This window comes from Ovis canadensis, chromosome 15 (genome assembly GCF_042477335.2).
Source record: "Ovis canadensis isolate MfBH-ARS-UI-01 breed Bighorn chromosome 15, ARS-UI_OviCan_v2, whole genome shotgun sequence".
Taxonomy (NCBI): Eukaryota; Metazoa; Chordata; class Mammalia; order Artiodactyla; family Bovidae; genus Ovis; species Ovis canadensis.
The window spans coordinates 39,663,112-39,689,610 of NC_091259.1; the positions used below are offsets into that span (position 1 = coordinate 39,663,112).

Sequence of the window (26,499 nt, forward strand, 5' to 3'; positions counted from 1 at the left end):
TATAAATGGTTTTAGCCTGACACCAATTTTCTTGTGAAGAATTTCCTTATGGTCTCTGGTAACTAAACTGGAAGTGGTTTAGAAGCTTCTGGGTTTCCTTTCAAATCTTTTATTTATCAATAGTTATTACTTTTATTTTTGATTAATAATAATATAATTATCATTATTGTGATTGGTTATTATATCAGTATCTGTTAATAGTTATTGTGTCAATCATATCAGTCAATTATATCAAAGGTTGTTGTTGTTTAGTTGCTAAACAACAGAGTTGATTGTGTCCAACTCTTTGTGACCCCATAGACTGTAGCCCTCCAGGCTCCTCTGTCCATGGGATTTTCCAAGAGGCAAGGATACTGGAGTGAGTTGCCATTTCCTTCCCTAGGGGATCTTCCCAACCCAGGGGTCGAAGCTGCATATCTTGCATTGGCAGGAGGGGTTTGTTTTTTTTTTTCCTACCACTGAGCCACCAGGGAAGCCCACATCAAAGGTTAATGGTTATTATACCAATATCTACCCTTGTCTGACACGTTGCTGCTGCTGCTGCTAAGTCGCTTCAGTCGTGTCCGACTCTGTGCGACCCATAGACAGCAGGCCACCAGGCTCCCCCGTCCCTGGGATTCTCCAAGCAAGAACACTGGAGTGGGTTGCCATTTCCTTCTTCAATGCATGAAAGTGCAAAGTGAAAGTGAAGTCGCTCAGTCGTGTCCGACCCTTAGCGACCCCATGGACTGCAGACTACCAGGCTCCTCCGTCCATGGGATTTTCCAGGCAAGAGTACTGGAGTGGGGTGCCGTTGCCTTCTCCGCGTTAGCTACTATCATTTTATTTTACCCTCACTCGTCCCAAGGTAAGTAGAAATTATCTTGACTTTCGAATCCTAGCCTGGCTTAAGGTTGGAATCAGCACCCACACTCACTTCTGGGTTAGCTGAAGAGGTCACCACTGTGGTCTCCCCTCCCCCACCCCCACCCCCACTGGCCATCTCAGATGCCTGGTGTTGCCTCCTGGTCTGACTCCCTCTTTCACCCCCAGCTGCAACGAGCTGCAGTTCTCACAGTACGCAGCCATGTGCGACAACGTGCACATCCAGAACATGCAGGGCGATGGCTACTGCCTGAAGCTCACGGACATGAAGGGCTTCTTCCAGCCCTGCTACGGGCTGCTCGACCCCCTCCCCTTCTACGAGTCCTGCTACCTGGACGGCTGCTACAACCACAAGAAGTTCCAGCTGTGTGGCTCCCTGGCCGCCTACGGGGAGTCCTGCCGCTCCTTCGGAATCCTCAGCACCGAGTGGATTGAGAAGGAGAATTGCTGTAAGAGAATTATTTTATTTCTGCAGACTCTTCTCTGAGTTAGAAAGCACAGCTTGGCCAGTGGAGTCACTTGTCCGGGGCTAGCCGCTGATCTCCATCTCAACCTGTAGATCTGCTTTGGGGGTTGAAGGGTGGAGAGGTGTGGGCTGCAGGAGATTCTGTGAGGGGGCACTTTCAGTGGAGCTTGACTCCCCACTGGGTCCAGTTATGGAATTCAGAATATCAGCTGAGGAAGGTGGGGTTCTCTGGGTTGGAAGAGAATCAGTATAGTGTCTTCTAAGATTGCAGGACAGAGCATGGAACTCCTAATTGATCTCAGTGCCCCAAATTCAGCTCTCCAAAAGCTCCTTTCACAAGAGTCAGAGCCCAGAACACAAAGAGAAGGCAGGTGGCAAATGGCAGACTGAGCTGGCTGTATCTGCCTATTGCAAGGAAGCCATGATTAGATTTATAAAGGGATTATACCTGTGCTATTGATAAAATAAAAATCTGTAGACTCTTGCATTTTTTTTCTGTAGTAAGAAAACTATTTTGATGTCCATTATCCACTATTCTCTGTGTTTGTTTTCTTGCCATGTTAAAAAGACAGATGGAGCAAGTAAGTATGTGCCTAAATTTGTCATGTCCATATATGTGTGTCCATGTACATATATGGTCACTCTGTCCCATGAATGCAGTGTGACCCTGCGTCCGTCAGAATGTGTGCTTGTCCCTCAAGGCACAACAGCAACCCCATGTACATACAGGTCCTGCCGCGAAAACTGGCCCTGTTTGTTTCAAGACGGAATGTTCTCATCAGTAAATCTGTACACCACACCTGACAAGAGTAGGAATACACAATTCAGAACCTAAAAAAAAAGTCATTAATTAAAATATGCACTCAGTAATTTCAGAAACTCTTAAGCAAATGGAGTAGTTTTTGTTGGCAATCAATAGAAATGTTTTGTTTGGTAACTTTAATATTTTACCCTCTTCTGTTAATAAGCAATGCTTTAAAGAGCCTAAACTGTTTTGAACTTCAGAAATTGTCTGGAATTTTAAAAAATATATCAGTTTTTGTTCTTAACCTCAAAACTTAACCTCTGTATTGGGCACGTTGTATTTGCCAAGTAGTAAATGGCCCACTCTGTTTGTAAGTGAGGTTTTGGTCTTCTTGGGAGCTGTAACCTCCACACTTTTTTTTCCCTTATTCTCCTGGGTGGTTTGCATATTGTGTTAATCCACCAGCACATTCTTTGGGTGGCTGCTGTGTGCTTAGCACTGTCTTAGGTGCTGAACATACTAGGCAATAAATGGGTCTTTAGAAAAAGAAGCTTTTAAGAAATAAGTATATTTGGTGGAATATTACTTACCCATTAAAAAGAAATAATGCCATTTGTGGCAACAAGGATGGACCTAGAGAGTGTCATACGGAGTGAAGTAAGTCAGACAGAGGATAAGACATGTCCTATGGCATCCCTTATGTGTGGACTCTGAAAAGAAATTATACAAATGAACTTATTTGTAAAACAGAAAGAGCTTCACTGGTTTAGAGCACAAACTTTATGGTTGCAGGGAGGAAGTGTGGGAGAAGGGATGGTTAGGGAATTTGGAATGGCCATGTACACACTGCTATATGTAAAATGGACAAGCAACAAAGGGCTACTGTATAGCCCGGGGCACTCTGCTCAATGTTATGTGGCAGCCTGGATGGGAGGGGAGTTTGGGGGCGAATGGATACATGTATATGTATGGCTGGGTCCCTTCACTGTTCACCTGAAACTATCACAACACTGTTAATTGGCTATTCCCCAATACAAAATAAAAAGTTTAAACTGCAAAAATAGTAAGTAAGTGTATTTAGCTGATGGTGAGGGCTCTACTGTAGTCATCTTTCTAGGAATTAAGATAGACTGATGCGACTCCATTCCTGTCCTCTCACCTGTTATAATAGTCATTTAGCAGAAGGTCGGGAGAAGCATCTGCAGTTATGGGACAGCTTGAGGGGTTTGTTTTGTTTTGTTTTTAAACTCTTGAAGCTAACTTGGCTCATGCTGGAGTTGAATCATGGCTGTTTCTTTAACACTTACTGTTAGAAACCATGACAACGAGGAAGATTATTACACCTGGATAGGGAAAGAGAGTCTTTAAATAAAGAAATGAGTGTCTAAAAGAAAGTGTTTTCCATTAGTGGTTCTCAAACTGAGATGTTAATGAGCTTGCAGGTGGCCTATGGGCTCATCTGCTACAGAAATATTGTTTGTAATCTGTTGGTGATGACACTTCACATACATTTGTATTTTACTTAGAGTTTTCCCTGTTTTGGCAAAAAAAGTGCCATTAATCTCAGTCAGTGCTGGTGAGTTGTGTGTAGATTTTGGTTTGTCTATTTTTACAAAATTAAGTAGAAGCATGTGGACCATGAATCAAAAAAAAAAAGAAGAAGTCTTGGTTTAAGGGACCTCTCTAGGACCTTACTGGCCCTGAAATCTTCATTCTTGGCAACTACTTGTTGAGCATCTACTGTGAGGTGGCCAGGTATTGGGAATATAGAGGTAAATGGTTTGGACTCTACAGCTTATATAAATATAAAGATTTTGATGCACTTGGTGGTGGTACAGAGCAGTAAGTGCAGGAATCTCGGGACGCGCTGCAGTTCAGCTTGTTTGTGTCTTCCATCCTCCTCACTTACCTTCACCTGTGCGTGACTTTGGGTACATTTCAGTTGTGATGCCAAGTTACAATACTTAGCTGGCAGAGATTGTAAGGGTTGGAAGAGAGAATGCCACCAATGCATGAAACACATAGCAAAGACCCAATTATTAGCTATCATCGTTACTGCCTGGAAGGCTGCCCTGTCTGTTAATTTGTATCTGCCATCTGACCATCACCAGGTCCATTGAAGTGGCAAGTTCAGAGTGTGACCGCATGCTGCCGGGCATCGCTGTGAAAATCAAGTTGTGTGTGTTTCTGTTTGTTTTCCTTTTTAGCAGGAGTGGTTGAAGATCCTTGTGTTGGGGTGGACTGTCCCAACCGAACCTGTGAGCTGGAAAATGGAGGGGAGCTGTGTGGCTGCATTGAACCCCCTCCGTATGGAAACAGTGAGTGACAGCTGCCGCCCCAACCCCAAGAAAGGCCCAGTGGGGGACTCCTGGAAGCCTTGTAGGAAAGCTCCCGGGTGGGAGACCACATGTCCCATGCTGTAGGTTAGAAACCCAAATAATGAAGTTTTCATGAGCATTTAAGCAGAACAAGAAAGGAACCCGACCTCTTCAAAGTAGGTAATGTTCATTTCCTTGTAGCTACATCCCTTTCTCCAATAAATGATAAATGTAAATTTGTACATTCATAGAATCAGTCAGCTCCATCTGAGGCCACGTTCAACATCAGAGAGATCCAAATTGATCTTTTAGACTCACAGGGAGGTAGGGTGGTTTGGCGAAAACATGAAACAATCAGGACGAGAGGGCCGGGTGCTTAAAGACGTGTTTAAAGCCAGCTTTATTTTCCCCGAAGCTTTTCAGCAGGTCCCAAAGAAAACTGAAATGTTGAAGCAAACTGCAAGCAATTAGGACTCCAGGTCCTGTTCTTAACTGCAGCCCCCTTAAAGTAGCAATGACCCTGGCCCTGGCCCAGAGCGCACCCATTTTGTCAGCTTGAAGGGGAGCTGCTTTGCTTCCCAGCTCCATGCCCTTGGTTGGACCAGGGAACTCAGGAGGCATGTGCTACGTTTAGCATCATTGAATGAATGCCTGGTTGACCAGAGGGCTCCACAGGAGGGGCCCACATGATCTGTCCAAAGGCTTCACCAAAGCAAACAGTGTTTCTCTCTGCTTCTTTAGTGCTCGTTAGCCTGTGTTTGTGTACTCATGGAAAATGTCCATTGGTGCATCCCATGACAAAAAACAAGAGCTCCTAGTGCTGGCCTGGGTACCAGCCCAGGGCTGCCCTCACTTGAATCATGTTTTTTAGCCAGGCCACAGCAAGCCAGACACAGTATGGAGCTTACAAGAGTAGCTACTACCAGAATGGGGCAGGAATCCTGGGTTTAAGAGAAAAGAGCAAAGATGCTTTGTATAGCACTTTCATCTTTTAAAAAAGGCTCTGGCATTGCTCAGGTTATTGCTTTGAATGACTTCATGTATTCATTGAGATTGATCAGAGCTTTGTTAGGTATGCCCAAGCCTCTGTGTGAAGATCATCAGCTTCTTCTGAAGAGGACAGGGTGCCACGCCCACTCCCGCCGCAAGGGCAGCTCCCAGTGACTCGCCTTTCATAATACCTGTGTCCCCACAGACTCTCACGACATCATTGATGCAGAGGTGACCTGCAAGGCGGCTCAGATGGAAGTGTCCATATCTAAGTGCAAGCTCTTCCAGCTCGGCTTCGAGAGGGAGGGCGTGCGGGTCAATGATAGGCAATGCACCGGCATTGAGGGCGAGGACTTTATCTCCTTTCAGATCAACAACACCAAAGGGAACTGTGGAAACATTGTGCAGGTGAGCAACAGGAGCCAGAAAGGGTAGCCGGCCTTGGTGGCGACAGCTCTGGGCATTTGCACACTGATTGTCCTTAAGCCAGCTTCAGGGCTGTAGCTTAGAACATGCTCCTGGAAAACTGCAAAAAACACCCATCACTGAGTGCTAGTGGTTGATTGAACTGAAAGCAAGATAAGGGACATACTTCTTTCCCTGCTTTGCTCTGTCTGCTGTCATCCTTTGCCCTGAATGTTGACACATGTTTTTATCTCTTTAGTGCTTTTATTGTTCTCCCAGGTAAAGACAGCTGGGTTCAGCTATTTCAAGGGGTGAGGGTGTCCCAGACATCATTTAACAGTTGGCTGCAGAAATAGAGCAAGGTCACAACTTTTTGTCTTGAGCTATCCAATTTCTAGGTTAGCAAAGCATCTCACCTCTCTTCTTCCTGTGCCTTCCTGCCATCTTTCTTTTTTTAAAAAAATTTTTTATTGCAAAATATTTGCCTTACAATATTATGCTGGTTTCTGCCAGTCATTGACATGAATCAGCCATAGGTATACTCCCTCCCACCTTCCACTCCCTGCCCCTCCGGGTTGTCATAAAACACTAGATTGAGCTCCCTGTGTCATGCAGCAAATTCCCACTGGCTACCTATTTTACATATGGTAATATGTATTTTGTTAACTGTGTACATTAGCACTTTTTAATCAGTGAGTGAAAGGAGCAAGATGGCAAAACATGTATGTATCCATTTGGGTACTTGTGGGCATGCCTGGTACAAGATTTGATGGTGGGGGGCGGGCAGGATTTTGAATTAAGAATTGAAAGATGATGTGTATTTTACCTCGGGATGGCAATACTTCATGCTGTCCCCAGCTTGGGTTCCCACAGATAACTGGGGGCTGGTAGTACTTAGAATTCAGTGGTACATGAAGTCACCCTTGGTGGGCATTCAGAGTTATCAGACTGAAGGGTGCTGTTGCCATCCATTTAATACTTTTTTTTTTCCTTACTAAATGCTGAGACTAGCTCCATCCTGATTTATACTGGCCTCTGGGTTATGTATGGAGTGAAGCCATTTCTCTACTTTTAGGCCCATGGATTTAAAATGCAAGCCACATACCCACACCCAGATGTAATGATTTCTGACCTTGCTTTGCTCTGCAGTCCAATGGCACTCATATCATGTATAAAAACACTATTTGGATCGAAAGTGCCAACAATACTGGCAACATCATCACCAGGGACAGGACAATCAACGTGGAATTTTCATGTGCTTATGAGCTGGATATCAAGATCTCCTTGGACTCCGTTGTGAAGCCTATGCTAAGGTAGAGAATCTCGAGGGCTGTGCACATCGCTCTGTCTTTTCCTTGACAGTTAAGGTTAGCGTAATCAAAATTGCTGGCATCTACCTTTGAAGCACTAGGAAAGGATAATTCATGTTTTCTGAACTCAGATGTCTTACACCAGTGCTGTTCGATAGAACTTTCTACAGGGATGGAAATGTCCCATATCTGTACTATCCAATGCAGTAGCTGTATGTGGGCATTGAGCTCTTGAAATGTGCCAGGGGAGCGGGGCGCTGAGGAAGTGAATTTTTAGTTTAATTTTAGTGGCCGCATGTAGCCTATTAGACTTTACTTCTCTCTGCGTGGCTTTCCCTCTGCATTTTCAGCTGGGAAAATGGTAATTCGATAGACAACATTGTTTGGGGTTCCCTACTCATGACTGTGAGAACCGGAGTATTTCCTGCCATGTCAGTAAACAAAGGATGTCACAGTCATCAGGGATTGCAGCCACCATGAATGGTGAGCTGATGAGACCTGAGGCAACCCAGGAAGGCAAGAATACCTGCTGTCTAGCAGCCACCAGACTGCAGCTACTCCCTAAGTTGAGCCCTGAAAAAAAGAAGCTCAGGATGTGAAAACAGGATACTGGCCCCCAGACAGCTGAGGTGCATATCCAAGGAATGATTTCATTGAGCCCAGACCCTTGCATCTTCCCATACATAGAAAAGCACTAAATTCCTTAACTTGGGATATCTGGTTTTCTTTCATTAACAGTAATTTTTGGATGTTCAGATTACCTGCCCTTTGTTGCAAAACTTCTATATAATCTGGTCCCTCCCCTCCTATTCTTGGAGCAGTTCTGTCAGGGTCATTTGAAGTCCTACAAATTCCCACCAAATAAAACGTAACTCTCAACTTTTAGGTTGTGATTATTTTTTAAAGTCCATAACTTTTTCCCTTATAGTGTCATTAACCTGACGGTTCCAACTCAAGAAGGCAGCTTCACCACCAAGATGGCACTCTACAAAAACGCTTCCTACAAACATCCTTACCGCCAGGGTGAAGTTGTACTGACAACGCGAGATGTGCTGTACGTTGGGGTCTTTGTGGTCGGAGCTGACTCCACACACCTCATTCTGACATTGAACAAATGCTACGCCACCCCCTCCCGTGACAGCAACGACAAGCTCCGCTACTTCATCATTGAAGGAGGGTGGGTAGCCTCTTCTTGAAGGACGATCTCAGAGCCTTTAGTGTTACATTTGTCTACATCTTTTTTAGGGAAGAGAAAGGTAACTAACATCTGTTGACTACCTATAGGACTAGCATTTTGCACCCAAGAACTGTCTAATCCTTATGACAACATATGAAGTAAATGTGATAAGCTCCTTTTTTATAGACGAGAAGGCTGAGGCTTAGTGAAAACAAGCAATTCCTGAAGTCACACAGCAATTTAGTGGTAGATCACCAGTTTTCTGTGACATTAACTATAAAATGCTCTATTCTCAATGTGAAGAACAGGGCATTCTGTCCTTCCTACTTTGAATTTCAATCTGAGTTGAATGTGGATTATCTACAAATGAAAGGAGATAATGAGAATTACTAAAGTTGGTGAATAATGCATCTATCAAAATTTAAAAGGAATTGGAATAATAGCCTGTAGGTGAGTTTTCTACTCACCAATATGTGCCCAGCACCTAGTATATTTCCTGAAAAATAGTGGTTATGCGACAAAATTATTGAATGAATGAATGAATGAATGGGTGAATGAAAAAGAAGAAAAGACTATGAACCAATTGACAATCATGATAATTATCTTTATTTTTTTAAAACACTTGGTGGTTTTGTCAAGCAACAATAATTTCTTAACAGGTTTATTGCATACATAATTTATGGGCAATAAAATGCGTTTGCTCTAAGTGTAAAATTCAACAATTTTTGGTAAATTTACACAGAGAAGTGCAACCATCACCATAATTTAATTTTGGAACATTTCCATCACCCCAGTACATGAATTCCTAAAAGCAGATGACTGTATTTATCAAAATTCTTTCTTTTATAAGTGGTAGAGACCATTTCAAACGAGTTTATGCAAAAACAAAGTACTTAACGTTTACAAAACCAAATCACATAAGTAGATGTGGCTTCAGGAGTAATTGGGTTCAGGGGGCCAGTTGCTGTCAACACTCCCTCCCTCCCTCTATCCTCTGTCTCTCTGTTTCTGTCATTGTCTCTGTCTATCTCATTGTCCTCATTAGACACCAGCATTTTTTCAGCATTGTAACCCCCAGGAATGAGCATTCCTTCTAGTCCCAATTCATGGAATCCCTGGGAAGGAGTAGGATTAGCTTTTCTTGGATGGATTCCCTCTCCTTCGTTTGGAGAAGATGCAGCGTTAAAGTGCCTGGTGTTGGGGAAGGCAGTTTTTTTGACCCTCTTAGGGTTCCGGGCTGGGTCTGAAAATTATCTGGACAAAGATTAATAGGAGGAAAGCATACACATTTATTTAATATAAATTTTACATGACACGGGAGTCTTCATAAGGAAATGGAGACTCTGAGAAATCGTTCAAACTGAGTATCGTTTTGCCCCATTTGACAGAGTGGACAGTTGTGGATATGATAGGTCCATCGTGTGTGGTCACTGTAGTGAACTGAGGGAAATCTTAGCCAGACTCTTCAGACTCTTCTCAGCGCCCCCTTGACTTTGGAGATAAGAATGCTCCTTTCCTCTGGTGTACCTCTCACAGGAGAGTTTTATGGCCTCTTTCAGGGGAGAAGAGTGACCTTCCCGATTCTGTCATTTTTCTCAAACTCCTTCATTTGAAAACATTCAAGGTGCCAGATTTGGGAGTAGTGTTTCTTGAACGCTATCTGAGGCCTGAGTCAGCATCCTTCCCTGGGGTGCAATGGATAGGGTATAATTAGCCTTCAAGTTGGGGAGGGAAGGAATAGTTCCCCCAAAGAAGACTATGCTTCTAGGCAGACAAACAATAAACATCCACTGTTTTGCAGATGAACAGGCTCAGAGCCTGAATACAGCTCACCCAAGGCTACCTAACCAGCAAGGGGCAGAGGAAGAAATCTTTCAGGTACCAAGGTACATCAACTCCCTACCTGGCCAGGTGTGGCTTATAGCCTGGGTTGCTGAGGCATTGAAGGGGATTTTCAGCAAAGGCCTCATGAAGGCACTATCTTTCTGGGTTGATATTTAGCCTCCCTGGAGGCAGAGGGAAGGGCTTGAGGATCTGCATGGTATCTTGCAGATCCAGATGCTCGGGCTAATGTAACACGTCTCTTTCTCCATGTGTCCCCTTGCTCCCCACTCCATCATGGTCTTTTCTCCCAAAATAAAAGGGCTATGATTTGAGCCACTGTACAAACCCTGGTGGGTGGGCTCAGGCTGCCTTTGAAGGACACTGTGGCATTTAGCATTTTTTAAATAGTATTTAATAGAGTTGACCCAGAGAGGGAGAGTAAGTGAGCACGTTCATAAATCTCAGCTTCCCCCAGGGTCTGGATGAAGGTCTTCAAATTAAACTGTTGTTGGGTGAGAAGTAATTTCATCATGTGAGAGAATTTTAATTCATGAGTCCTTTTGACCTTTCTTGGAGGAATGTGGTTATTGTTGTTTTTTTTTTCCAGTGAGCTTACGGGAAAACTGACGCTCAGTGTGGAATGACTGAGCAGCAGAATGGTTCTGCATTGGAATTTGGGAGTGGGGGGGGTCAGCTGCTTCTCTCCAGCTACACGGGGGTGGGGGGGGGGCAGAGATGCCACCGCTGTTTACCAGTGATGCAACGATCTGAGCACACAAAGGTCACTTCTCTGTTCTCTGTGTATGCCCAGACGGAGGAAAGGACACCATCCTTCCAATTGTGGACAAAGGATCCTGGTGTTTGGTTTGTTTGCCTCCTAAGGCGACATCCAGACAGACTGTCCCTGTTTCCCGAGGCCCCTTCCTTCTGCTTCCTGTTTTTCTGACACTTAAATCTCAAATCATCTCTCTAAGAGTTGGGGGGTCTAGTTAAGATGGAAGGTTTGGGGACTTTCCTGGCGGTCCAGTGGCTAAGATTCTGCATTCTCAGTGCAGGGGGCCTGGGTTCCATCTTTTGTCAGGGAACTAGATCTCACCTGCTGGCACTAAAGATCCTGCATGCTGAAAGAAAGGTAGAAGATCCCACGTGATGCAACTAAGACCTGACACAGCCAAATAAATAATTTTTTTAAAAAAAAAGGAGGGAAGAGCTGCGTGAAGACCAGAGGGCTGAGAACACTGCAGAATCCTTGAACCAATTTAGATTATTCAGATGAGTTACAGTGACAAGGAAAAGCACAGCTAGTAAGTTTTTGTTTCAAAGCTTTTAGGAAACTATTGCCTTATAGACTGAATTACCAAACTGAGCAGGTGTGGGGATCCTGAAGAATAGCATTAACTTAAAATTTTCCTTATCACTAAACTATTGAATTCTGTGGGCCAGGGGAAGAAAACATAAGAAGAGCCACCCGTTTTATCTTGATAAGATCTTTTTTAAAGAGCTTCTTGGCTGCGATGGGCCAGCCTTGTCCATGGCAGCACAGTTCATTCATTCGCTCACTGATTATTCCCAGAGGTTTTTGGGGGGTCTAAAAATTAAGTATAATTTTAACACCACATTTCAAAGAAAACAGTCTGAGAGTTAATACTGTTTGTAATGTTCCAAAAGTAAAAATACAATTTATATATAATTGTATACACACACACACACACAGAAATGTTCTCTTGGAGTTAAAAGGTGTGTCATAGCTTTTATTTGTCCAGCAAATATTTGTATGAGTTTGACTACACAGCATCTAAATATTCCTTTTTATTTAAAATTTTTATTTATTTTTTTTATAGTAGGTCCTTGTTGGTTATATATTTTAAATATAGAAGTGTGTACATGTCAACCCCAAACTCCCAATCTCTCCCTTTTCCCCACCCTACCCACCTGGTAACCATAAGCTCCTTTTTTAAGTCTGTGAGTCAACGTCTGTTTTGTAAATAAATTCATTTGTATCATTTTTGTTTTAGATTCCTCATCATTTCTTTAAGATTCCTCATATAAGCGATATCATATGATATTTGTCTTTCTTTGGCTGATTCAGCATGATAATCTCCAGGTCCATCCATTTGCTTCAAATAGCATTATTTCATTCTTTTTAATGTCTGAGTAATATTCCATTGTATATATGAACCACGTCTTCTTTTGAAATACTTACTGCATACCCATCAGTGTGTTGGAGACACAGTGACGATTACACCTTGGTTCATGTTCCCCAGGGGCTCAGCAGGGTGTGGTCAGCAAATTTCAGGCAAGGCCACTTGTTCCTGCCTGATCAGGGCATATTTATACTGGAGGGGGAACCACAGACGGGCATTGGAGAAAGAGCAGGGTTAGTTAGATGTGCAGAGAGGCTTCCAGGTGGGGGAACAGTGTGTGAAAAGACCCTGGGGCATAAGAGACTGCGGGCCATTTGGGGAACGCCAATGAGTGGAGGCAGATACCGTTGTCCCTTGCCTATTGGCTCAGTACCGCAAAGAGGGGAGGAGGGTGGTCCCTTCAGCTTGTCTGTCTTCTCCCGCTCCCACGTGTTTTCACTCTGTTGGGAGACTTCCCAACAGAGCTTGAAAAAGGGGCCCCTCCCCAAATTGCTAATTAACTGAAGAAAGTACAGAAGACGTAGGGACTCATCTTGGGTTTAACTGATATCCGTAAAACGCAGCATTCTGAAGGAGAGGGATGAGAAACTGACGTGTAGGGAAATTGAGTACAGGCCCTCCGGTTGTTTTGTCTTTAGTTGCAGTTAAGATGCTAATTTGAGGCGCTCTTCGATGCTTTTCCAACAAACTATGAAACTGTAAGGGAGTCCTAACAAATGACAAGCCCACATACTCCAGAGGTCACTTTCAAACGCAAAGGCATTTTTACCGTTCGTGATGGTTTTGGGTGGGACATGAACGTGAAGCAGAGCGTCCCTTTCTTTCTGAACAGGTGTCAGAACATTAAAGACAACACCATCGGCATTGAGGAGAATGGCGTCTCACTCACCTGTCGCTTCCACGTCACGGTCTTTAAGTTCATTGGGGATTACGACGAGGTCCACCTGCACTGCGCAGTGTCCCTCTGCGATTCAGAAAAGTACTCCTGTAAAATAGTAAGTGAGAGTGTGGAAATTCAATGCGCATCTTTATTCTCACGGCCTCAGGTTTCCCCACGTGGGGATGGTGAATGCCAAGTTCGGTGGCTCTTTAGAGGCTTTTTTTTTAGGTCTCAAGGCCCCTGGCGGTGGCTGAACAACAGTCGTCTTCAGATGCCCAGGAGTGATAGTCATCTGTGCCAGAACAATAAGAGAGCAGGGTAGAATGATGACCGTTTACTCTTCTCTGTCTCTGAAATGTCAGTCTGTTGTTGGTGTAACCTTAGACCAGGGTTTCTTAAACCTCAGCGCTATTGACATTTTGGACCAAATGATTCTTTGCTGTGGGGCTGCCCTGTGCTCTGTTGACTGTTCAGCATATCTCTGACCTCCACCCACTAGACGCCAGCACCTCCTCCCCTCTTACAACACCTGAAATGCCTCCTGGAATTGCCCAGTGTCCCCTGGGGGAAAAATTGGCCCTGTTTGAGAACTACTATGCCAGAGCCTCAAGAAGCCAGGTCACCGAAGTGAAGGCTGGGGCCAAGCTCCCCTCCACTTAGAAGCAAACTCCCAGGCTCAGTATGTACTTTATCCAGGTTTCCTTTAGGCAGGGCCTATCCCACAGATTATCCAGATCCACGCTCTGGGCCTGGGGCTCTGAGGGGCTGGCAGATGAGGTAACAGATGCCAGGCTTACATCTCCACCATGTACACCTATGTCCCTAAGGTTTTACTGCGCTGGTCCCTGGCCCCTAATCCCTAACATTGCAGCTTTACCCTCACCTCATGTTGACAGATGGCCTCCCAGGTGGCTCAGTGCTAAAAAACCTGCCTGCCAATGCAGGAGACAAGGGTTTGATCTATGGGTTGGGAAGATTCCCTGGAGGAGGAAATGGCAAGACATTCACTCCAGTGTTCTTGCTTGAAAAATCCCATGGACAGAGGAGCCTGAAAGTCTACAGGGTTGCAAAAAAGAGTCAGACGTGACTGAGCGACTGAACAACAACATGTTGGCAGAACTGAGATGGGGCGATGGCCCAAGCTGCTTACCGATGCTGGTCCATACATTACTATCTGATCTGATACAGGATCCTCCTTCCTAGGAAGGGAGCCTTTTTGAATCTAATTCTAGTGTGGAGAATATATTAAATTCTGTTCAACATAAAGCCCCAAGTCCCAGGGGGCTCAATGATCAAGAATACATTGCTTCTAATTAATCTGAGCTGCAGTAGTGCTCCTGGCTGAGCCCCTGCCTCTTTTGGAGGTGAGGATGTGGTGAAGAATAAGTTATCAGCTTAATTGTGTGAAATGTTCCCTTTGGTGTTCTGTCTTTCAGACTTGCCCTCAAAATTCCAGGACTGCCACAGATTATACCAAGGAACCTAAAGAACAGATCATTTCAGTGGGACCTATTAGGAGAAAAAGTATGTATGTTCCCTAAAACACTCTAAATGATTAAAACAATGGGATTTGAAGATTCAAGCTAACTCTGGGGTGTGTTGTGACTACGACATGAACCTGGTGAGCCAGGAGCTTGAGGACGCCTGTTTGGGGACCCCCGTTTGCAAAGCCTGCCATAATCACAGGTGTCCATAATGACATCCTCTCATGGACTCCTAAAAACTCATGGGAGTACTAGGCCTTTTCCCTTGCCCCTCCTCTCTTTAAAGCCTTGGCCGTAGATAGGAGATGAAGAGCTAGACTGTCTGCAGGTAACTTGTCCAGGGCTGTCTTTCAGGGCTGGACTGGTGTGAGGACAATGGAGGATGTGAGCAGATCTGCACCAGCCGGGTGGACGGGCCTCTGTGCAGCTGCGTGACGGGCACCCTGCAGGAGGATGGCAAGAGCTGCCGAGGTGAGCGCACAGCCTCCGGGCGGGCAGCCGGGGGCACAGGAAGCTCTTGACTCCCAGAAGGAGACATTCCAATGCAAGGCCCCGTGGGTCAGCAGCTGACCTATAAGACCTCCAGAGAGTAAGAAGGAAAGACGAAACGAACACCCAGAGAACTTACTGCTGTTGTTGCATTACTAAGTCACGTCTGACTCTTTTGCACCCCCATCGACTGTAGCCTTCCAGGTGCCTCTGTCCGCGGGATTTCCCAGGTAAGAATACCGAATGGGTTGCGTCCTTTTCCTTCTCCGGGGGATTTTTTTGACCCAGGGATTGAACCCATGTCTCCTGCTTTGGCAGGTGAATTCTTTACTGCTGAGCCACTAGGGAAGCCAACTCAAGGAATACTAGCATCTTTTTGGTTTTTTTAAACCTTTGAGTCCCTGATCTTTTAACTAAAAGATGGATTTTTTTTTTAAAGAAAGTTATCCAGCCATTTAATAGAACTTCTCAGGTGGTGCTAGTGGTAAAAAAAATCTACCTGCCAATGCAGGAGACACAGGAATTGAGGGTTCGATCCCTGGGTCAAGAAGATCCCCTGGAGAAGGAAGTGGCAACCCACTTCAGTATTCTTGCCTGGAAAATTCCATGAACAGAGGAGCCTGGAGGGCTATAGTCCATGGGGTCAAGGAGTCAGACCACAGCTGAGCAACTGAGCACACACACACATCCAGGCATTTAAGAACCAAGTAGTGACCTTTACTCTGGCCCCCAAGTCCAGGACTGGGGTGTGTGATCCATCAAACACACTTGCCTGCAGTAGCCTTAGCTACCAGGTTTCCCTGACACCTTTTAAGTTAGCAGGATTCATCTAGAGGTTGAGTTAATTTCACTTCCTCGCTGCCACAGTCAAGTCTATTTGGAGAAAGTGGGTTCTTGGCATTGAGGAAAGCAGGTGCCTTTATTTGAATCCACCAGGATGGCTGATCCATGTCAAGCAGGTACATTTTTTCCTAGGACTTACCATGTCGCTCTTTCTGTTCACAGCCTCTAATTCTTCCATCGAACTTCAAGTTTGGATGCTGCTTCTCGTCATGACCCAGATTTCATTATGGCATTTTGTCTATAAGTCAGGCATGACCTCATAATTCACTCAAGGTTATATATAAAGTACTGTAACTTACTTACTTTGACCCCCTGTAGGCGATAAGGTGTGTGCCCTTAAGTCAGAACCTATTTGAAATTGTCCACAGTCTCAAAGTGATGCCATCTCCCCCGTATGGTCAGAGTTCCAGATAAGAGGGAAGAGCCATGCCACCACCTCCCCTTTCAGAGTATGCAAACCGGCTTCTAAAAGTTGCTTGTGGAAAACATGTATCTTCCCTAACACTTCCAAACAATTGTCACTAGGAACGTTCGGCTCACAGGAAAAACCAGTAAAGGAAAAAATTCTGGTGAGACAAGTCTACCTGGAAATCTAACCAGAGAAATCTACCCCACCAGTAGATCCAGTGCTATGTCGGGATCATAGTTTTTCCAGAGGGAGGGCCTGGTGGAATGACAGGGAATATTGAGAAGCAGTGAGTGGAAGGCTTGACTCCCTCTGAGGGGTCTCTCCGGTGTTTGGAAGTGTCTGACCTCCAATTCACCTGTGTTCTCCTCCCCCTGCCCTCCTGTCTGCCAGTCCTGCCAGGGCCACGTGTCCACCTCGTATATTGTTTGCTGACCTGGGGAACCCCACCCCCCATCCTTCCCTTCAGACCCACACTCTTCTCTTTTACAAATCAACCGGATAATTTTTAATATGTTTTATGCTTAAATAAACTCTGTGTTCAATTATTCTCATTATTCGGTGGCCAGAATCATTCATATCGAGGTGAAGCTTTGCACACCAAATAGCATCCTCTGATATAAACAAAGAGACAGCTAGAGCAGCAGCAATTGGAGCACGTAGGCCCTGCTGGCTGGAGCTCATATGCATTTTGTTATGTGGCTGTTTGTACTGACAGAGCATTAGCGGGGCATTTAGTAAGGTGCTGAGAAGAAGAGAAGCAGGCAGTGGCCTCTTTTGTATATGATACAAAACCCCACATTTACTCTAATTAACTACAAAATGGAGGGCCTGGTAAATATATCCCTGGGGTGCCTCTCTTTCTAAGGTTAAAAACAAAGTAAACACCGCTTCCAGTTCATTTAGAAGTTGTTCTGGATTGAAGCTGAGGGTATTTCTGCCGTTTCCTGGGGACTCTGGGAAACACTGAGCAGAAACCCTAGTGTCCTTGACTGTGAGTGTGAGGACGATTCCTGTTGTTGGGCCTATAAAAGGCTGTCACTGTTACTGGACTGAAGAAGTGGGATGTAGACTGAGTCTGGGCTGAGCGGCTTTGTTCTCTCAGCCCCTGGGAGGGTCTGCAGGCTCTAGCTTGGCAGCCATGGATGCTGTGCAGCCAGGAAGACAGCTGGTATTGATGGAGAAAAATATGCGTCTGCTTCAACCTGGACATTTTAGGATCTTTTGGGAAAATGCTGAACATTGAGATGGATTAAGGAATAAACTGCCCATTCGCGGTGAGATGCAGTACTTCTTCCGCACCATGATGGAAATTGATGTTATGCACATGTTCTTTTTTCACGCGAAAATCCCCAGCTCCACACTTTCCCCACTTTAAGATAGCAGCTTCAGAGCTAATGTTCAGTTCTCATTTCCAGAGTCTAAGGTATAGGTTTTCACAATCAGATTTTGAGTTGAACACAGTAACATTTATTTATTTATTTCTACCTGATTTGGCTTCCCTAGTGGCTCAGACAGTAAAGAATCCACCTGCACTGCAGGAGACTGGGTTCGATCCCTAGGTCAGGAAGATCCCCTGGAGAAGGGAACAGCAAGAGTCCTCCAGTGTTCTTGCCTAGGGAATCCCATGGACAGAGAAGCCTGGAGGGCTACAGTCCATGGGGTCACAAAGAGTCAGACACACTGAGCAACTAACACATGATTTCCTTAGATAAATTTTAACCTGAAGACATATAAGGAGGAAACGTTTTCCCATGTAATAACTTCTCTTTATTGGTCTTCATATCAAAGTCATTATAAATTTCTAAATTAAAGACTATAATTGTGTTTTTCTTTAATATTTTTAAATTAAATCCTTTCTGGCCACACTTTGATTCCTGGCTTCTGGTTTTCTCACAGAGGGTTGACATCCTCACCTGTCATCAGGATAAGGTAGATATACAGGCCTAATAGAAAACCCCAGAATCTAAGTGGCTTAAACAACAAAGGTTTCTCTTTTGCTCACATCAGGGGGCTCTGATCCTTACTTCCATCCTGGGGGCTGGACGTGGATGGAGATTTCATTCGCTCGCTTTTCTCTTATTTTTACTGAGCAATGTATTCTTTCCTCATAGGACTGCAGTACCACCTTTAGCATGAATCAGCTTCAGTCTCTGTGGTCCTGTGAGCTCTTGATTCTCTTCCATTGGTTATTTTCCTAACCCCTGTGTTAGAGTCACCTTTTTAATGGAGATGTAATTGACATCTAACATGATGTTAGTTTCAGATATACAATGTAACAGATTCAGTATATGTATATACCAGGAGATGACCTTCACTAAGTCTAGTTAACATCCATCACCATTCATAGTTACACTTTTTATCTTGTGATGAGAACTTTTAAGATCTACTCTTCTAACGTTCAAATACAGAATACAGTCAGTTATTCACTATAGTTACCATGCTGTACATTACATCCCCAGGACACAATTATTTTTGTAGCTGGAAGTTTGTATGTTTTGACCCTCTTCACCCATTTCACTCTGTCTCTAGGAACCACCAGTTTGTTCTGTTTGTTTGTTTTGTTTTGTTTTTTCGATTCCCCAATAAATGAGACCATACTATTCGTTGTCCAAAAGGTTCTTTCCAGTTTTCCATAAGATGTTATGGAAAATGTACTTTTTGGCTAACCCAATATATTTGTCCTTCACTGTCTGACTTATTTCATTTAGCATAATCCCTCAAGGTCTATCCATGTTATTGCAAGTGGCAGGATTTCTTCCTTTATTATAGCTGAATGATATTCCATTATATGCGTGTGTGTATTCAGTCATCAGTCGGGTCCAACTGTATATGTATATGTACCACACCTTCTTATTCTTCCGCCGATGGGTATTTAGTTGTTTCCACATCTTGGCTATTGTAAATAATGCTGCAATGAACACAGGGGTGCAGATATCTTTTCAAGTTAGTCTTTTCATCTCCTTTGGATAAATGCCCAGAAGTGGAATTGCTGGATCGTGTGGTGGTTCTATTTTCAGTTTATGGAGGAATCATCATACTATTTTCCAGAGGCTACACCAATTTACATTCCTAACAGCCAAGGGTTCCCTTTTCCCCACATCCTTGCCAACACTTGTTATTTCTCAATATTTTATTACCTTGTGTTGCTGCCAGCTCGATAGGAGACTTTGGGGCTCACCTCCGCAAGGGGAGAGAGTGTAGGGAACCGCACCTCATAAGAGACACATCATTCTGTTCCCATTTCACTGATCAAAGCAAGTTACATGGCCAGAACTAACGTTCAGAGAGAGGGCATTGTGAACTTCCTGTAGCCTGGGTGGGAGAAGAACCGGAAATCTGTGGTGATGGCTGCCAAGTAGCCTTTGAACCCAATCATGCCTATCTATATTAAAGAGAAACATTTGTCTATGGAACTAAAAATGAACAGGTCCCTCAGCTGACTGTCTGCAGGAAGAATTGGGAGATGGTCCTGACCCTTCTACAATGCTAATTTAATTGTCTGCTTGAAACAAATCATCCTGTATCACAATACCTTAATTTTCTACAAAATGAGAACTTTAAGCTTCTTTTAAAATATTCTTAGGTTAGAAAATGACAGGATACAAACATAAACCGTATGATAGCATATATTTAGAGAACTCCAGAACATTGTCTTCTCCTGCCACTCAAAAAGATTTGCCTCAAGAAAGGGGGGTGAAAGAAAGCACATGCTTAGCAAAGGTGAAAAGGAAAGCTAATTAGGAATCTTATTAACTTGGTATTTCTCTGATATCAAAAGAAACAACATCCTGGGGTCTGGCATTTCTGCCAATTGGGAATTCTCTAATTAGTTTCTTAACCAGTAGTATGGGTTCTATTCAAAATCCTAGTGCCAAACCTTGAGAGCACGAATTGTTTCACATTGTCTAATATTCTGGCTATTTTTAGAACCATTTGACATTTAGTGAGAGCTTGAAGTCTAATAAAATTTCTCTCAACCAAGAAAATTAAGTAATTATTTTTAAAAATGACAATCATACAGGGTTAGAGTAATAAAGAATTACTTCTTTACTAATTCTGAATTAATTTAGCATCTACACCATTCTGAACCTTCTGGCCTCTCCCCTTGAACTCAGGGATGTCTACATCTTGTATTGCGCTGCAATTTGGTCCTGGCTAGGAGAACACGGTGGCATTTTTCAGTGCCCTGGATCACGGGCATCTGCGGCACAACTCAGTGAAAAAGAAAATCAAACAGCACCCTCTAGTGTCTGCTTTTATTTTCTCATTGCACACAAACGTACATTGAACGACACCAATCAAAATATGATTTCTCCCTCTCCTTGAAACCTTAGACGTGGAACATTACCAGAATGTAGCTTTAGAGAACACATCAAATGCCAAGGACATTTCTGGAGAACAGTACGATATTTATTCTTATGCACCCAGGAAGCATCATTCCAGGAAAAAAAATAGCAGCTCTTGGCATCCCATGCAAATTTTGTCCTTAATATCCATTTCTCTTAACGTGTTGACAAAAATAGTTGTCAAGAAAAATTAAGTATCTCTTTAAAATGTTGAGAAATAAACAATCTGATCTGGAAAAAGCCATGAAATATTTAGTGGTCTTTCTTTCCCCACAGCAGACTGTGAAATACTTTCTTATGCATCTAAAGCACAACAACCATAACTCTGGTCTGACTAATGGAAGACTCTGTTTGTGATGGTTTAATTATGTCTGCTGAAATATGACTCTCATATAAGACAACGTCTTTGTGGCAGAGGGACAGATCTCTGTGTCTATTGATAGAAATAAAACACAAAAGACTCATCGTTTCATGTATAACTCGGCGATCAAATTCTGTTTGTTAAGAAAACAAATGGAGGAAAGATGTTCACTGTACATTTTGCCGTGTGTTTCTGTTTGCATGTGGCCTCTGGGTTAGCTACTATTTTATTCATTAGCGTAAAATATTGATGATGAGACAGTTTTAAAACTCAGACATTCTCTCATTAGATGAAATAACAGTACCGTGTACTCATGGAGCATCCTTCATAACGAATGCTTTCCCACCTGTATTTACTATTACTCAATCCTAAATCATGCAGCATTTTGACAGAGAAGTCAGAGGGAAAGCACCAGGTTGAAGTTATAATTGCATTAAGTACCAGCTAAAGAAAAATGCAAGCCCACTCGTATATGTGTGCTTGTAGGTTTATCTAGTCCTTTCCAACTTCTAATGAGACATGAGAATGATAGTTTTTTCAGCCTTTTAAGAAGAAACAAACAGTGACACCCAGCTCTTGATTTCTCCCCCTGACTCTTGAATTTCTTTGTGGAATAGTTCAGGGTACAAAAATCCACTGACATCACCCTATTTTTAACTGGGCAAAAATATATGAAAAAGATAACATAAGTAATTACTTTAGAGCTTGACAAACATTTACATTGAATTTATGTGGAACTCACAGAATTTCTCCTATGTTAACACTATTTGCAGACCTGTGCTATTAAGTTAATTATATGCTAATCAAAGTCAAGAATGCACGGCTCCTAGTGTTTTCCTCTTACCTGACATGAGAATTCTCGGTACAACCTGCTGTCCTGGTCCTTGAATGTAGTTTACTTTCTGCGTGGATCATTCAGATCAAGGAGTTACAAGTGGATATTCAATGATGTTCTTCCTGAGTCCCAAGAGTTCATGACTGCAGAGTGCTGCATCCTTGCAAAGGAGGGAGTCTACTCTCTCGAACAGTCCTGCTCAGAAAGCAATTTGGCAAAGTAATTCCATGAGGGAAAATGATGGGACATATATGCAAAAGTGTCTAGGTGTCGTAGCAGAATAGTCAAGGCATAAAATGAGAAGCATTGTGGATGGCACAGAACAAATTTTTTTTTCTTGTAACAAAGCCCCAGATCCTAAATACTTACTGTTAATCTCCAAAACAGAAGTGGAAATATTCTAAATTTTAATTCCAGATTAGCAGGATCTAGAGATGCGGCCCCTGTAGATTTTATTCACATCTCCCATGCGCTAATATTTACTAATTGAACTTTTGCCCTTTTGATCCTTTTCATAAACAATTCCTTTCATTAGTTAACTTTAAGTGGAAATCAAGAACTAAGTCAACAGAGGGAGAGAAATCTTATCTCCCTTATCTTAAAAACCCATCACCACCTTGGGCCACAGTGAACAATTTAGCAAGTGATTGCAATCAGTTTAAAAGCACACTATTTAGGCAAATTGCCCTGAAAACACAGGCTGCCTAAATCCTAGAGAAACATGTCTTCATATATAACTCTAAATACTTTTAATTTTAGGAAAAGCAGTTTACGACAGTCACAACAAATGAGGACTCTGTGAAATTCCAGGTGTTACACTCCAGAAACACAAATTCATAAACATCATTTTTCCTGGTAAATCTCCATCTGTGACTCCTAGAAGCCAAGAGACCTCACAGCTACATCAGTATGGATTCCTCATATCTTCTCTGCCTTGGAGTTTTCAATACTGTGTTGGTAGCTTGAAACTATGGGCTTCCCTGGTGGCTCAAACAGTAAAGAATCTGTCTGCAGTACAGGAGACCTGAGTTAAAGTTCAAGTCCTGGGTCAGGAAGATCCCCTGGAGAAGGGAATGGCAACCCACTGCAGTATTCTTGCCTGGTGAATTCCACAGACAGAAGAGCCTGACAGGCTCTTCAAGATCCTAAGATTCATAGGATCTTGAAACTATGGAACTTAAAAACTTGGATGGTGACTAGAAATTTTCCATAATAAAATGTTGCAAAATGTACTGGTTATTTCTAAGTCTTCTATCAAAAAGTGTCATTTTGAGGTGCTCAAATATTACAAAAACAACAAAATGCCTCATCTTTTAGTCTAACCTTAGAAGGAGGTCCCTTAAATGCCACCTCCAAAACATGCTTCTATGGCAGTTTTGTTTAACAACTTGAAAGTGCAAGCATTTTCACCGATTCCTACAGTAATTATTCCAATCCCATTCTGGGTTTTTCCTTCTCATTCCATGCATGCTGGCTAAGTCGCTTCAGTCATGTCCAGCTTTTTGTGACCCTATGGACTGTAGCCCGCCAGGCTTCTCTGTCCATGGGATTCTCCACGCAATAGTACTGGAATGGATTGTCAAGGCCTCCTCCAGGGGATCTTTCTGACCCAGGGATCAAACCCCAAGCTCTTGTGTCTCCTGCATTGGCAGTTGGGTTCTTTACCACTAGCGCCACCTGGGAAGTGCTGTGTGAATGCACATAGGCTGGGGAAATGAGAGTGGCATAATCCTTCAGTTTCCAAAGGTAGGACAAGGAGATTTCACTTCAAAGTGTAAGGAGGTGCGGCTGAGGATGGTAGAGAGAACACAAATGGATCAGGCTTGGCCCTTCTCATGGGACCTCGAGAGAACGAAGATGACTGGACCACTATCAAAGGTAAATCATGTCCCCTTCCAAAAATGTCACAAAAAGGAAAGTTCACTTTCAGTAAGACTCCTAAGCAGATTTCATTAAAAGGTAGGAGAAAATTATCTTAATTTTCTTTCTGATTTTTTAGAAATACCCTAAGAAGGATAACTGTGACTCGTTCACATTTAATTCAGTGAGTAAAAATCTAATGGAACCCAGATTCAAGAAATGAAATGGAGAGACAAGATTACCCTGAGGGAAAGTATGAATTGAATAAAATATTCCTTGTAGAAACTAAGCTATGTAAGGAAAAGAAAAAAGTGTCTTGATACAATTGCCTTTGGAACAAATGCATATTTTAAAACTGATTGAACAGCAAGTAAATAAATTTAAAGCCCAATCCATAAGATACATAAAAAATACCAATAACTTCCCCCTTGGACATTGTAAAACTACTAATATTTCCTTGGCCAATCTCTTTTGTTCAAGTCTCAGCCATTAAGATAGCTAAGGTTCCATTTACTTCTACAGTTGTGTGTGTGTGTGTGTGTGTGTGTGTGTGTGTGTGTGTGTGTGTAAATATAAGACTTCAGAGTGAGTTGTAAGGAAAGACTCTCGTTATGGTGAATCTTAAAATTTGTAGTATTTAGCACTGAGCTTTTGCTTTTTTTTTTTTCTCCCCACACTGAGCAGCATATGGGATCTTTGTTCTTGATCAGGGACCAAACATGTGCCGTTTGCATTGGAAGCACGGATTCTTAAGTGCTGGATCGCCAGGGAAGTCTCATGAATTTTTAAACAATATTTAGCAAAAGTTCTATTTAATTTCTCCTGAGTTAGATGAGGAATCTGTCATTCAAAATTCATTCAACTGCATTTGCTGTTTTCAGATTCTCAAAAAATCCCGTGGCTCCCTCTGCTAGCTCGTCTGGTTTTGTCACAATAACATCCAAAACCTGAGGGACAGAAAATAAATTCTGAGCCTTTTTTTCTTCTGAAAGAAATATGGTCCTCTCAGACTGATTTCAAAGAAAAAGGAGACCCAAGACTTGCATTAAAACATGCAATAGCGCCGTTGGCAAATACTGAAAAGCAAAGCGCTCTGATGCCTATAAAAAGGAAAAGAGGAAAGAAAAGAAAAATTCCTGTTCTTAAATATCAGTGTGTGTCTGTTTGTTGTTGTTCTAGGCAGAATCAATGAACCAACTCAAATATCTCTTTAAAAATAATTTGGGGGCTTTTCCTGGTGGCTCAGTGGTAAAGAATCCCCCTGCCCATGCAGGAGTCATGGGTTTGATCCCTGATCTGGGAAGATCCCACGTGCCGCAGAGCAGCTAAGGCTGTGGGCCACAACTACTGAGCCCCAGGCCCACAACTCCTGAAATCCGTGCATCCTAGAGCCTGTCCTCCACAAGAGAAGCCACTGCAATGAGAAGCTGTGCACCGCAACCAGAGACTAGCCCCTGCTCACTGCAGCTAGAGAAAAGCCCGCAAAGCAACAGAGACCCAGCACAGCCAAGAATAAATAAGCGCATGAATAAAGTTCTTTTAAAGTATTTTGGAAAAAAAAATATATATGTTGTTCTCTTCTGGCGTAGTCCTCAAAGCTTTGTGGGAAATGCAAGCCCATGAACCAAACACAGCCTACAAGAATGGCACTGACTTCAAAACTAGGACTGTAGCTGTCCTTTGCAGTCAAGTGTAAACTCAGTGGAAATTTAGAGGCCAGTTCCTTGAGGTTTAGAAGCTTCCTGTGATTTCTTGGGTCTCCCTGAAGAGGCAGTTCTCTTGCCAGTTTTCTCCAGCTATTACTAGTCTTTGATCACTTGGGATGTGAATCCAACTCATCCGAAAAAAGGAATCTTGTTTAGTTAACCCTGAAGATTATAGCTTTTCAGTTAACGGAAGAAGTAAGACTTAAAAAAAAGAAAACACCACGCAGTTATTATTTACTAAGTGCATACCAACCCTGTGGTGAGGGTTTTCATCTATTTCCTTTATTCCTCCTAAATGAGCCTGTGAAATCATATTTTTCCTGTTTTATAGATGCTGGTCTACAGAGGTTAAGTAACTTGCCCAAAGTCATGTTATTTGATTTTCCAAAATATTTGACAGAGTTGAAAGTGTTATTGCAAGGGATCTTGTCTGGCATCTTAGTAAGCAAAATGCCAAATATGACAGGTATACTTTATGTTATCCAGCATCACTAAGACCCAGGTCAATCAAGCACTCTATTTTCCTTGGAGGGTTGTCATGTGGATGATCAAATTTTAGACTTTTTGTGCTAAAATGAAATTTTACACTAAAATTCCACTGAACATGAGCTGATTTTACTCCTAGCATAAGAGTTCAGAACACAGATTCTAGAGTCAGACAGATTCTGGGTCTGAGTCCTAGTTTCACCACTTACTAACCAGATGTACTTCATTTATTCAATTATTTTTCAAATATTTATCAATTATTTTCCTTGTACCAGGGCTTCCCTGGTGGCTCAGATGGTAAAGAATCTGGCTGCAGTGGAGGAGAGCTGGGTTCAGTCCCTGGGTCAGCAAAATCCCCTGGAGAAGGGAATGGCAACCCACTCCAGTTTTCTTTCCTGAGAAATCCCATGGACAGAGGAGCCTGGCAGGCTACCGTCCATGAAGTCACAAAGAGCTGGACACAGCTGAGCGACTAACACACACTTTCACACACTTTCCTTGTAGTGGGTATTGGTCTACGGTGGTAAATGAAAACTGATAAAGATGTAATTTCCAAT

At 43.0% G+C, this 26,499-nt stretch overlaps 1 protein-coding gene across 1 annotated transcript in view; it reads left to right on the forward strand.

The window, feature by feature from the left end:
• TECTA (tectorin alpha) overlaps positions 1-16,901 on the forward strand; it is an 81,396-nt gene extending 64,495 nt beyond the window's left edge. Inside the window, exons 15-23 of the mRNA XM_069555413.1 lie at positions 988-1,313; positions 4,283-4,393; positions 5,589-5,791; positions 6,938-7,101; positions 8,027-8,275; positions 13,076-13,238; positions 14,560-14,647; positions 14,962-15,078; positions 16,102-16,901. Coding sequence (XP_069411514.1) covers positions 988-1,313; positions 4,283-4,393; positions 5,589-5,791; positions 6,938-7,101; positions 8,027-8,275; positions 13,076-13,238; positions 14,560-14,647; positions 14,962-15,078; positions 16,102-16,202 — 1,522 coding nt within the window. The 3' untranslated portion in view covers positions 16,203-16,901. The remainder of the gene's footprint in view (positions 1-987; positions 1,314-4,282; positions 4,394-5,588; positions 5,792-6,937; positions 7,102-8,026; positions 8,276-13,075; positions 13,239-14,559; positions 14,648-14,961; positions 15,079-16,101) is intronic.
• Positions 16,902-26,499: the final 9,598 nt, after the last annotated feature.